The sequence below is a fragment of the Sparus aurata genome, chromosome 7 (assembly GCF_900880675.1).
Source record: "Sparus aurata chromosome 7, fSpaAur1.1, whole genome shotgun sequence".
Taxonomy (NCBI): domain Eukaryota; kingdom Metazoa; phylum Chordata; class Actinopteri; order Spariformes; family Sparidae; genus Sparus; species Sparus aurata.
This window is the reverse complement of record NC_044193.1, coordinates 30,736,245-30,750,885: the sequence shown is the minus strand read 5'-3', so window position 1 is coordinate 30,750,885 and position 14,641 is coordinate 30,736,245. Positions and strand designations below refer to the sequence as shown.

At 46.1% G+C, this 14,641-nt stretch overlaps 1 protein-coding gene across 1 annotated transcript in view; it reads right to left on the bottom strand.

The window, feature by feature from the left end:
• The window catches only part of ntsr1 (neurotensin receptor 1 (high affinity)), a 111,574-nt gene that overhangs the window by 37,367 nt on the left and 59,566 nt on the right, over window positions 1–14,641 (bottom strand). The window contains exon 2 of the mRNA XM_030423887.1: window positions 10,313–10,514. Within this exon, the coding sequence (XP_030279747.1) occupies window positions 10,313–10,514 (202 nt within the window). The remainder of the gene's footprint in view (window positions 1–10,312; window positions 10,515–14,641) is intronic.

Genomic DNA, 14,641 nt, shown 5'->3' with positions numbered 1-14,641 from the left:
TCTCCCTGGGCACTGAAACCATGGTCCTTCATGAGTCCAGCGACTGTGACACCCCAACCCAAGCATCTGAGCCGCCAGTGAGGACCGCTTCAGCAGAGAGGACTACACCACTGGGGCCTCCAGTGTCAGCAAACCCCCCTTTCACCATCCAGTCACAGACCACGGAGGTCAAGGGGGCTATCAACGACCTCTTCAAAAGAAGTTGTCAGGATTTGAACAGAGAGCAGCAGCGTCAGCTTAAGGACTTACTGCAGACCTTCAGTGACGTTTGCCGTCAGGGACGAGGACTGCACCCACACCAACCTGGTCCTTCACGATATAGACACGGGGGAAGCCCGCCCCATCCGCCTCCGCCCACGGCGCCTTCCCCTTGCCAAGCGGGAGGCTGCCCAGCAAAAGGTCGAAGAGATGCATCGGGCAGGTATCATCGAGCCCTCGAACAGCCCCTGGGCAGCCCCAGCAGTCCTAGTACGTAAGAAAGACGGCACCTGGCGGTTTTGTGTGGACTACAGGCGCTTAAATGATGTCACATGCAAGGACTCTTATCCTCTGCCACGAATTGATGATGCCCTGGATTACATTGCTGGCTCCTCCTGGTTCAGCTTCCTCGATTTACGCAGTGGTTATTGGCAAGTGGAGCTGACACCAGAGTTCCGCCCTCAGACAGCTTTCTCGATCGGCCAGGGGCTGTGGCAGTTTAAGGTGATGCCATTTGGACTGTGCAACACCCCTGCAACCTTCGAACGCTTAATGGAGAGAGTCCTGGCCGGACTCCCCCGAAACTGCTGCGTGGTGTACCTCGATGACCTCCTAGCCCATGCTGCAGACTTCCAGGGGGCGCTACAGAACCTCCATGATGTCCTCCAAGCCATCCGTCGAGCTAGACTTCGTCTCAACCCCAAGAAATGCCACTTATTCCGCCGGAAGGTCTCCTTCTTGGGCCATGTCATCAGTGGAGAAGTTGTCGCCACTGACCCGACCAAAGTGGCTGCGGTTCGAGAGTGGCCAGCTCCAAGTAACATCAGCTGACTCAGAAAGGCTGGGATTTCCAGTGGAGCAAAGACTCCCAACTTCGCTCTGCTTTGACGGAAGCTCCAGTGCTGGCTTTCCCAGACCCAGAGAGGATCTTCATTGTCGACACGGATGCCAGCAACACGGGTGTGGGCGCTGTGCTGTCCCAGGAGGGGGAGCACGGTGAACAGGTCATCCCCTACTTTAGCCGCACACTCAGCAAACCAGAGAAGAACTACTGTGTCACTCGTCGAGAGCTGCTGGCTGTTGTCCTGGGCCTTCGCCACTTCCGACCATACCTGTATGGGCAGAGGTTCATCCTGCGGACTGATCACGCTTCATTCACCTGGCTGCTGAACTTCAAGGAGCCAGAGGGCCAGCTGGCCAGGTGGGTGGAGATCCTCCAGGACTACGACTTCGACATCCAGCACCGGGCTGGCAGACTCCACAACAACGCAGACACTCTGTCCCGGCGGCCATGTGAGGGGGAGAGGTGTGGGTTCTGCCAACGTGTGGAAGATCGTCACCTACCAGTCCCCAGGGTGGCTGCTTCACAAGTTGTGGGGGCATCCGTTGACGGCTACTGTGAGACCTTCGATCCCCAGCAGCTCCAGAGGGACCAGCAGCGAGATCCTGTCCTCTCCAAGGTTCATGCCTGGATGGGGGCCGGGCAACGACCAGAGTGGGCAGCAGTATCGGCGCTAGACCCGGAGGCCAAGGCGCTGTATTCCCAGTGGCCCTGCATCGTAGCCCAGGACGGCCTCCTATACCGTCGCTGGGAATCTCCGGCAGGCCATCGTGAGGTTCTGCAGCTTCTGGTTCCTCGCAGCCTGAGGAGCCACGTCCTCAAGCTGGTCCATGGTTCAGCGGGGGCAGGACATTTCGGTGAAGCCAAGACCCTACGCCGGCTGAGGGGGGCGATTCTATTGGCCAGGCTGCCGTCATGATGTAGAGCAGTTTGTCCACCGCTGTGATGCCTGCACTGCCGAAAAGGGCCCCACGAGGCAGTCACACGCCCCCTTGCAGCAGTATCGGGTGGGGGCACCGTTCGAGAGGGTGGGCGTGGACATCCTGGGCCCATTTCCCATGACCGACCAGGGGAACCGCTACGTCCTTGTGGCCATGGACTACTTTACAAAATGGCCGGAGGCGTACGCGGTCCCTGACCAGAGTGCCACCACCACTGCAGAGAAACTAGTCGACGAGATGTTCTGCCGGTTTGGAGTTCCTGAAGAGCTGCACAGTGACCAGGGGCGGAACTTTGAGGCCAGTGTCTTTCAGGAGGTGTGCCGTCGCCTGGGGGTGAAGAAGACTCGGACTACCCCCCTGCACCCCCAGAGTGATGGCTTGGTGGAGCGCTTTAACCGGACCCTGGTTACACAGCTAGCTATTCTAACTGACCGCCACCAGCGAGACTGGGACCGTCATCTGCCCCTGGTCCTGTGGTCATATCGGACAGCAGTGCAGGAATCAACCAAGTGCACCCCTGCAGCCTTGATATTTGGGCGTGAACTGCGAACCCCAGTGGACCTGGTGTTTGGGCCCCCTCCGGAACAGGAAGTGAGGGGAGAACCGGGGCTGGACTATTACTACCACCTCTGTGAGCGACTGAGAGTGGTACATGAACTTGCCAGGCAGTCATTGGCGGAGGCCGGGGTGCAGCAGAAACGAGCCTATGATCTCCGCACAAAAGGGGAAGACTTTGTGGCTGGTGCTCTCGTGTGGGTCTACAACCCAGTGCGGAAAAAGGGACGCTCCCCTAAGCTAGACAGTCACTGGGAGGGGCCCTGCACCGTCCTGAAAACGCTGTCCGATGTTGTGTATCGGGTGCAGTTGCTGCGGAGGGGCCGGGTGGTGGTCCTTCACAGGGACCGCCTGCCACCTTACCGACCATTGGCCTCAGCCACAGAGCATCCAGAGGAGGGGGAACAGCCAGTCTCACCACCCAGTCCCCCACAGCCTACTGGAGGTGGCCCTCGACGTACAACACGTCGGCGGTGCCGGCTTCCACTGCACCTTCAGGACTTTGTTGTTGATACATGGCTTGCTGAGGACAGCTAATCCAGCTGGGTGAGGGCAGTGTAACGCCCCTGGTGGACTGTGGCACAAGGACTTGTGGGTATTCTGTTGTTGTCATTGTTTATGGTTAATTGTGGTTCATGAATGTGTTTTGGAATAAGATGAGGTTTAAGACGCTTGCAGGTGAATGCACACCGGTTGTTCTATGGGTAAATTGTGATGAGTAACAAAGATGGTAAAATGTTGGCACCGTGAGTGAGGGGATGTTTGCCAGGAGAGACTCTCCGTCTGTTAAGATGTTGATTGGTGTGTGGTGTGTGTGTTAAATAAAAGGCTGAACTCTGATTAGAGCTTGCCAAACTAAACGCTGCCTACTCCTTATTGCTGGTCCATTACAATACTTTTAGTATACACTTTTCCACAGATCAACAGGTGGCAGCAGGAATGTGCAAAAAAGCACAGAAATGTCTAATTTAAGGCAAAGAGAAAGACACGAGCTAACAAGCATGAATCTAAACAATTCACAATACTAATAATTCAAATAAATTGGCTCTGTTATTGATTTTCACTCATGAAGATGGCAGTGCATTCAATACATGTGTAAGACCTTAGGGACACATACGTATTAATTTAGGGAGAAAAACTGAATAGAAATTGAAACTTAAAGGTCATATTGATCGAAAATTAATCGAAAGAAATTCATTTACAGAGCTTCTAGAAAGGTGCATAATTAAAATATCTCTTCTCGTAACAACATTCTTACAATTTGGAATTAACCATTTCAAAATGTTTGTTGGGTCCAAAATGATTGTTTTGTTTACATCTGTTTAAAGATTCTGGTGGTTGGTTCCAGCATCTAACAAGGCTTTTGAGACACTAGGGTTACGCTGTTTGTATTGTGTGGTATCTGTGTTTCGTCAGCGATAAACACGTCTTGGTAGCTGCAAACTGTAATGTAGATTACACTAGATAATGTACATTATGCTAGCCATCTTACGTTAGCATCATTAATGTTAGCTGGCTGTTAAGCATACATGAGAATAAGTAGTAGCAAAGCCATGTGAAGTAGCCTACTCAGTGGTGTCATATTTCAGCGTGTGTGCCTGCATGCACTGGAATGCCATTTGTGAGCATGCGCAGAATAAACGGTCAGTGAGTGAGTTCCCAGGCCAAAGAGATGGAGGTCTGTCATTTTTCTCCCGTGAATATTAGCACATGGGAAGGTGCTAGCTAACCACTTTGTTGACTGACAAACGATAGACTGCTGCAGAGATGTCTAACGCTACAGGTTATGGGCCCAGTCACTCAGGACAAAGATGGTTCAGACTTTTATTCGACGGTGATGAGAAAAATTATGAACTTTGGGAGACGAGGTTTCTCGTGCACATGGAGTTGCGTGGCCTCAGAGAAGTTATCCTGGAGGAGCCAGTGATACCTGACGAGGACGAAGCAGCCCTCGCAGAAGACGAGGCAAAGAACGGAGAGGCATATGCAGAGCTGGTGCAGTGCCTGGACAACAAGAGTTTGTCACTGATAATGAGGGACGCGAAACGTGATGGAAGAAGAGCACTGGGGATTCTTCGCGAACTCTACGCGGGAAACGACAAACCCCATGCCGTGAGTTTGTATTGTGAACTTTCCTCACTCCATAAGGCCAGCAATGAAACGGTCACGGACTATATTATTCGAGCAGAGACTATATTCACGTCATTGAGAAGAGCAGACGAACAAATAAGTGATGGGCTTCAGATAGCCATGGTAGTAAAGGGGCTACCTGATTCATACAAGCCATTCGTCGTGCACATCACCCAGACAAATGGCACGGTAACTTTCAGCGAGTTTAAAACAAAACTGCGAAGTTATGAGAGTACTGAGAAATATGGGAAGAGTGACGTGAATGTAGAAGAAGATAATGTGATGAAGACCAGTGGGGTCACAAGGTCACGAGGAAGAGGAAGAGGAAGAGGAAGAGGAAAGAAAATGGACCTGGCTGATGTCGAGTGTTACGCATGTGGTAAAAAGGTACACATGGCCAGGACATGTCCTGACGAATACCAGACCAGAAGAGAGGAACGAAAATGGGACACACCACAGCGAGGAAGGGGGCGCGGTCAAGGACGAGGACGTGACTATGTGAAGAAAGCTGATGGAGAGACAGAGACAGAGCCCACATCTTTCTGTTTCTTCAAATTAAGTGACTGCCCTTCACAGAGTGAAAATAAAGAGGGCCTCATGGTCGACTGTGGCGCAACAACACACATGATCACCGATGCCACAAAGTTCAAGACAGTAGACAAGAGCTTCAGACCTGAGGACCACAAGATCGAGCTAGCTGACGGGACCAAGGTGAGCGGGATGGCGAAGATGAGGGGAGACGCCGAAGTCTACCTGCTGGACAGCAAGGGACGACAGGTGAAAACGAGGCTCAGGCGCACTCTACATCCCCTCGTTTCCACAAAATATCTTTTCGGTCAAATCAGCTACAGCCAGTGGAGCAGAGGTCCGCTTCAAAGATGGTGATAATTGGCTGGTTCACAAGTACGGTACCAAGTTCAAAATGGATGTGTATGGTAGGCTGTATTACCTTAGCACAGTAGAAGATGAAAATGTTGATAAAGTGCATGGTTGTCATGACATTCAAATGTGGCACAGGATACTTGGTCATTGTAATTTTGAGGATGTTACAAAATTAAAAAAGGTGGTTGAAGGAATGTCAATAAAAGGGAAATATGACAAGTCCAACCAAAACTGTGAAATATGCACACAGGGCAAGTTTAGACAAAGCAGAAACAGACAGGCAGACGCCAAAGCTACAATCGTACTAGAGCTAGTACACACAGACCTGTGCGGTCCTATAGAACCAGCAGATAAAGTTGGATACAAATATGCAATAGCATTTACTGATGATTACAGTGGGATGATTTTTCCATACTTTATAAAAGCAAAGAGTGACACAACAAAAGCTACAGAAAAATTCATAGCAGATGTAGCTCCATATGGAAAGATAAAATGCATGAGGTCCGATAAAGGAACAGAGTTCACCAGGCAGGAGTTCCAGTTTTTACTAAGGAGTAAAGGGATAAGGCATGAGACGAGTGCACCCTACTCACCTCATCAGAACGGAACTGCTGAAAGAGGTTGGAGAACCTTATTTGAGATGTCACGTTGCATGCTATTGGAGAGTAACCTCCCAAAGCAACTATGTACAGACAGCAGCACAAATCCGCAACAGGTGCTACAGTAAGCGGTTAGAGCAAACACCTTACTGTGTTTTCACAGGAAAAACACCTAACCTATCTAACATGAAGATATTTGGCTCTGAATGCTACGTATACAAGCAGGATAAAAAGAAGCTGGATTCAAGATGTGAAAAGGGGATTTTTGTGGGCTATGATAAATATAGTCCAGCATATAATGTGTATTATCCTGAGACAAGGAAAAGTCCTTAAACATAGGCTGGTAAAATTCATTACCAAAGGTAGCGCAAACTCAGACTGAATCTGACGTTGAGATTTATGAAGATACACCACTGAAGATGGTCAATCAGGGTCAAGGAGAGCCTAAAGAGAGTAAAGAGTCTAGTGTTGAGGAAATTGCAGAGGCAGGTCCCACCCAGACAGATAGTACTCAGAGAGGACAGGGAGAGAGGAGGTATCCCACGAGACAGAGAGAGGCTCCAGAATACTTAAAGGAGTACCAGTGTAAAGCTGAGTGTAATAATGATGAAAGTGAAAATGTAGATTATTTCTACAGTGACTTATGACGTACCTAAAACATTTAGAGAAGCTATGGACTCTAAGAAGTCAAAAATGTGGACTGATGCGATGAAAGAGGAGATGAACTCTTTGACAGAGAATGACACTTTCACTCTGACCCCACTGCAGAGGCAAACAAGCAGTGGGAGGTCGCTGGGTATATGCAGTGAAAGAGAGCCCACATGGATCTGAGACTTGTAAAGCCAGATATGTCGCAAAAGGATATGGTCAAGTGGAAGGGATTGACTATAAAGAGACTTTTTCACCGACAGCCAACATGACTTCTGTCCGAGCACTAATGCAGGTGGCTGTACAGGAGGATCTTACGTTACACCAAATGGATGTGAAAACTGCTTACCTCCATGCTCTATATGGAGCAGCCGGAAGGTTTTGAGATCAAGTCAAAAACAGGAGAACACTTAGTGTGTAAACTCAATAAGTCATTGTATGGATTAAAACAGTCCGGGCGTAACTGGAACATGTTACAGCATGATCACCTCACAGAGAATGGTTTTGTACAAAATGATGCTGATCATTGTGTCTACAGCAGAGAATCTGAGAATGAGAAAGTGATTCTGTTAGTGTGGGTAGATGATCTAATCATTGTGGCGAGTAATAACACCTTACTCAGTGATGTAAAAGAAATGTTGAAAAGAAGGTTTAAGATGAAGGATATGGGTCCACTTAAACACTTTCTGGGCATCGACTTTAAACAGACTGAGGGAGAGGTCACAATGACTCAAAAGAGACACATAGAAAAGATGTTGGTGAAATTTGCAATGTCTGAATGCAAACTGAGATCCAACCCATGTGAGCAAAAGTTGAACTTTGACAGTGAGGGAGAGGTTATTGATTCAACAGGATATCGAGAGATAGTAGGTAGTTTGATATACATTATGACATGTACCAGACCTGACCTGAGCTGGGTTGTTAGTAAACTATCACAACACCTAGCAGAGCCAAAGCAGCAGCACTGGGCTACAGCAAAACACATACTGAGGTACTTAAAGGGTACTATAGATCAAGAAATACACTACAAAAAATGTGTGAAAAGCCTACAGCTTGAGGGATATAGTGATGCTGATTGGGCAGCTGACAAAAATGATAGGAGGAGTACAACAGGATACTGTTTCAGTTTAACTGAGAATGGTCCAGTTATGTCATGGAAGAGCAGGAAACAGCCAACAGTGGCACTTTCCACCTGCGAAGCTGTGTATATGGCGCTAGCAGCTACTACTCAAGAGAGTATGTACCTTGTACAACTACTTAAAGGAATAGATAGCAGTAACCAGCATGTACCAGTCATGGTCTATGAGGACAACCAGGGGGCGATAGCTCTATCCAAGAACCCAGTATGCAGACAGAGAAGCAAACGTGGACATAAAATATCACTTTGTATGGTCTGCACACACAGAAGGGAAAATATCTATAAGATATTGTCCTACTGAACACATGGTAGCCGATGTCTTTACCAAGCCAGTAACAAAGGCTAAGTTTGAGAAGTTCAAAGGGTATTTGTTTGGAGAGTAATGTGAACTGGCAGATGTAAATATTGTATTTTGAAGTTTTCAAAATATTGCCAGTGTGTCAAAATGTCTTACTTTGAAGTTGTGTATTTTGTTTTTTGTTTACCACAATAGAGAGCTATAAACATGTCTTTGAGTGGGAGTCTTAAGCATACATGAGAATAAGTAGTAGCAAAGCCATGTGAAGTAGCCTACTCAGTGGTGTCATATTTCAGCGTGTGTGCCTGCGTGCACTGGAATGCCATTTGTGCATGCAATGCTGTCATTTTTCTCCCATGAATATTAGCACATAAGAAGGTGCTAGCTAACCACTTTGTTGACTGACAAACGATAGACTGCTGCAGAGATGTCTAACGCTACACTGGCGTTAGCAACAGTAGGGAGTGGAACAAAAAGGTAACCACTTGAGGGGTCAGACGATTCAAACAGCAGTGTTGTGGCATAAATACAATGGAAGGAGGAGATGGAATGCCACATTTAATGACTGAATGTTATCAATAACACCTTCAGCTTAACTGGAAATTGAGCCTTATTACAAACTGAAAAATCCAAGTGGGTACGATGAACAGATTTGAGTGAGGCCAACTCATTAAATAAAAAAAGTGAAATTCTTCTTCACCTTCTTGCTGAGAGTTAGATGAAAAGATGACTCAGTGGAGAATCTGCTGGTTGTCTGACAGCTGTAGTGCCTTGAACTTTGGCTTTTCAGTTTTTCTTTGTACATTAAGTGTGATGTAAAAATGGTAAAACAAATGTCCTCTCAGTGGCTTTTAGGATCACTGCTGATGAAAGCATTCAATGCTTGAAATTATTTAATAGCAAGGCAACATACAGGGTTTCAGTCAGGTGGGATGGGATGCACTTTACTGATGCATTTTGAGATTAAGATGCAGATTAGTAAACGTTTTGCCACTTTAGTACTACTTCAAAATGCAATAACATGCCAAATATGATATTGAGTTTTTTTAGGTCAAGTTAGGGGTCTACAACCACTAACTGCTACTTCCATCTGGTATGTGATAAATTGCATAACTGCTCTCACCTTTAAGATAAGAGATATTCAAACTCATTTAAACTATGTTTAAGGGCCCAGTAAGCAGAACAGAAGTATTTACCCTGACTGATCTGTGTATGTAGGGCTTGCATGATTAATGAAATGCTATGAATGAATTTCTTTTGGCATGCAAAGGTTGTGGTGTGTCACTAACTGCATGAGAATCAATCAGACGTCAGAGCAAATGCTCCACTTGAACAGACTCTCCTGCAGCACACAATTGGTGTTTAAATGACCCCAACAATTTGTGTGTGTGTGGGATAGCTGGTTTATTCAGGTCTGTGGCTATTTAAGGAATCACTGAATGTGGACTGCTTTGATTTATTAATGTTAGCTTGATCTGTGGTTTTAAAGAAAAATTATGACAAACTACATTTTGAATTGGCATCCATTGAAATCTGAAGCACACACACACACACACACACACACACGTCTGTGTAGGTCTAAATTAAGGACAGGAGCGAGAGAGAATGGAGGAATTAATCTGTGCCCCATTCTGGTCAATGTCCCATTCAACTTTCATAATTGATTAGAACAGAATATGAAGCACACTACAGTGAGGATTAGTCAGTCTCTGCATGACATCTGTGTGAAAGAAGGCTATCTCAGTCAGAGTAGTGTAAGAAATCGCCTTAAAATCCTTTTTTCTGCAATTCAAGTTGACTTGGCATTGACAATGACTGCCGTAACTTGGACTCTTACAGACGAAAGTGGACACATTTACACATACATTCACCTTGATCCAATCATGCTTTGAATTAAATCTGTGAAATGATGACCTGGGTGAGACCAATGACACTGGAATCACAGAAAGAGGGAGCTAAAAAACAAAGAAATACTTATTTGCATTAACTCTTTCAGTTGAAAAGACCCATAAAAACATTAACATTTAATACAAAATTTAAGACATATCACCCTAAAATATATTTATTTTAGTATTCACTTACTAAGAACAAGAACTCCATGGCGAAGCGACTGAGCGCGGTTGGGCTCCACAGTCACATTCAGAGTGGTGGGATTTCCCCCAATGATGCACACACGGTTGTCTTGCTCTGCCTCACGGAACATTCGCAGCAGCTGATTGGCTATGACCCCATTCAGAGCAGATATGGCCACCATGGGTACCACAAAGGACAGAAATGCGTTAACCTGTTCAGGACGGAAACACAAAAGACTGTTAAGAGCTGACACACTGGTTTAAAATATCACATGCATGTTCCTTCTCAACACTGATTTTCTATAAAATATAATCCTTTTGTTCCTGTGGAATACAGGTAAAGTGGTTTGTCAACTAATCACACTAATAGGGAATTGGTCCCCTATTACTGTTAAAATGTTTTTGGGCAAGACACTGAACCCAAAATTGTCTCTACTAGATCTGTTAGTGCTGTTGTTGAGAGCTGGAAGCACTTTGGAGCAAAGACAGCTTAGCCATTTGGTAGACCAGCTAGACTCACAGAGTGAGGCCAACGGCTGCTGAAGTGGTTAAAATCATCTTTCATCTTTTGCATTACTCACTGCAGTGGTCCAAACTGCCCCTGCAGCAGCGTCAGCACACAAACTTTGTGTTGCAAGCTTTATGAAATTAGTTTCCATGACTGGACAGCTGCAGGCGAGCCTCATAATACCATGTGCAAATCCATGCATCAGCTAGAGCTGTAGAGCACACAGCAATTTGACTCTGGAGCAGGGGAAACACGTTTCTATGTAGTGATGAAACATACTTTACTACCCAGCAGTCTGATAAACAAATCTGGGTTTGGCAGATGCCAGGAAAATGCTACCGAACTGAATGAACTGAGGCTACTGTAAAGTCTGATTTTCTGGGGCTGTTTCTCTGGTCTTTTTGGCCCCTTAGTTACAATGAAGAAGTGTTACAGTCATTTTAGATGAGTGGGTGCTTCCAACTTTGTGGTTTGCTGTTGTAGCATGACTGTGCCCCTGTGCACAAAGCATGGTCCATAAAGAGAAGTTTAGTGGGGAGGAACTTTATTGCCCTGTACAGAGCCCTGACATCAACCCCAGTGAAACCCTTTTGGCTTCTTTTTAGGGCCCGAGCAGGTCATCGACCTGTGAGGTCCCTATTGTAATTGGAAGGACTAGTGTACCGCTTTAACTGCAATTTTGGAGGCCTGAACATACCCAAAAACTCACCAAATTTGGAATACACGTCACATCTAGTGAAAAATTTGATAATTTAATGCCGTTGGGCGAGGTCGTGACCTGCGGGCTCTGTAGCGCCCCCTAATGTTCTTCCCTGCCTTCCACATGTGCGTAGATGAACGAAATTCGGTACGCAGATTCATCGTGAGCAGACGCACAAAAAAGTCTGTGGGGACCATACTGTCACTCCAACAGGAAGTCAGCTATTTAGATGTGTGGCGGCGTTTTTGTCCAATTCATGCCTACTTTGAAAATTATCTTGTCCTAGAGCTTAAACACCACAGTCTTCAAATTAACTCAGTAATTTTCTTCATGTCTTGAAGAACAGTTATGGAAATCATTCAGCTGCGCCAAACTTTAGTGGGCGGTGCGGTGGAAACCATTTTTTCCTCACGCCGTCAAGCATCGAGGCTTTATAACTCTATCATACAATTTCCTATCCACACCAAACTGCTCGTAACTGTAGAGGCTGTCTCCCCGAACAAGTCTCAGCATCAATACTAAGTCGGCCATTTTGCTTTTCGCATCTTCATACTTAAATTATCTCCTCCTACAGATGTAACGCCACCGACTTCAAAGTCACTCAGTAGCATCCTCTGACCTTGAAGATGAAAAGTTATTAAAATCTTTATCCTACGTCATACCTGCTGGCCACAGTGGAGCGGGCAATTCGAATCCTTCGCCGTAAAGCATCGTGTCCTCATAACTTCTTCAAACAATTTCCTATCTTGGCCAAATCTCTCAGGAATGCAGAGGGAGTCGCCCTGATGAGATCTGTGTGGTCATGGGGCGTGGCGGTGACGCGTGGGCTCTGTAGCGCCCACTATTGTGATGCCCCGCCTCCTACTTGTACATAGAAGGACGAAAATTGGTACGCACCTTCATCATGACCAGACACACAAAAAACCCATTTGGATGCTTGCTCTCACTCCAACAGGAAGTCAGTTATTTTGATGTGTGGCGGAATTTTTGACAAATTCATGTCTACTTTGAAAATGATCTTGTCCTAGAGCTTAAACACCACAGTCTTCACATTAACTCAGTAATTTTCTTCATGCCTTGGAGAACAAAAGTTGTTAAAATCTTTCAGCTGCGACATGCTTTAGTTGGCGGGGCGGTGGAAACCAATTTTCCCCTCATGGTCAAACATCAAGGCTTTATAACTTTAACATACAATTTCCTATCCACACCAAACTTCTATTAAGTGTAGAGGCTGTCTCCCCAAATAAATCTCAGCATCAATACTAAGTCGGCCATTTTGATTTTGGCTGCCATTTTGAAATATTGCCAATCTTCGTACTTAAATTATCTCCTCCTACAGATGTAACACCACCGACTTCAAAGTCACTCAGTAGCATCCTCTGACCTTGAAGATGAAAAGTTATGGAAATCTTTATCCTACGTCATACCTGCTGGCCACAGTGGAGCGGTCAATTCAAATCCTTCGCCGTAAAGCATCGTGTCCTCGTAACTTCTTCATACAATGTTCTATCTCGGCCAAATCTAGAGGGAATCTAGAGGGAGTCGCCCTGAATAGATCTGTGCATCAATACTGTGTCATATCAATAGCGTAACCCACTGGAAACTCACTGGAAACATGAGGTAAGTATTATCTCAGTCAATGTTGGCGCCCTACATGCATATACATAAATGAAATTTGGCACGCATGTGTGTTATGACAAGACGCACAAATGACTCATTTACACCCACACTCTCAGTCCAACAGGAAGTGGTCAATTTTGCTTAGAAGCACATGAATTTATGGTGTACATGATGCAAGTCGCCACTAGATGGCATTGTTGTCTTTCAAGGCACATGTATCCTGTCTGAATAACCTCTGAGTAATTCCATTCAATTCCAGTAAGTCAGCCGCATATTCATCAGATTTTATTGAAACTTCAAAAGGTGGCAGCACGCACTTCTTGGAATAAAAACTAGCAAACAAAGCAGAACTTAGATCAAAAGCTTGACACTGATAGACAGCCATAAATACATTGTTGAAAGAAGGCAAGTGAAGCATTATTCTACACTCATTTATGTGCAGTAATGACAAACATAGTCAGATGTACATGGCATTTGCAGGTAGTTTTGTCTACATTGCATATTACAACAGGGCATATTTGAAGGGTAATGGGTAGAGCCACATAATGGATAAGTGAGTGGTAGTGAGCCACAGCACACAATTTTCAAATAAGCCAATTTGCTATGAATGCCATTTGCGTGTTGTGTCTGCCCTGTCAATGTGGCACACAACAAGATGTGTGTAGTTGTCATTCTGCCCAACTTTTCCGCGATGAACGAAGTGGCTTCCCCTGCGATATGAAACAACTGAGTGAGTTCTGTGGTTAAACACAGCTACTGCAGGACGCTGGTCAAACCTGGTCACCTGACCGCTGTCCCTTTCCAAAAGGAAGAATCACATCTGGCTGCACTCCACTACCTATCGAAATCTGTGGCATTTCACTTCCATCCTCCCCTGTGATGCGCTGCCTTCCTGCCTTCACAGTGACAACAGAAGGCAGTGTCTTAGCTGCGCCGGTGGTCGAGTGGTTGGAGTGCATGCCACATACGCAGTGGGCCTGGGTTCGAATTTAGGGCGGAGGAAGTTTACTGCAAGCCACAACCCCCCCCCTCTGTCCCACTTCCAATCTATTCCCTGCAAAAACACAGGTGTCCATGCCTGAATTCCAGACAAAGGCAAAGAGAAGGCCGTAACACTTCACACAACGTAACAGTGCAGAATCGATTGTCAAAACGTACCCGATTACTAAATGTTTTAGAAGTCATTCACCTGCAGTCCATTTGGGTTTCTGTGGATTGCAGGAAGTTGTTCTGACTTCACCTGAAAGCGCTTAATACTGGCAGGGGCAACCCAGCGCGTTACAAACACACAGAGGCTGATATTCAACCCCCGCGTGCACTGTCCCAAACGCAGGTGGTTGCCGCCTCCGTGAACAACGATCAAGCAATGTGGCGGAGCGCGTTTGGACGGCAGCACGCCCCGACGCGCGCGCGGACTGCGAGGCCCGTTAATCACTGCTTGCAGTTTTAATTTTGTTTGGTTTCATAGTAGTAGTAGTAGTAGTAGTATTTTAACTTTATCTATTTATTTA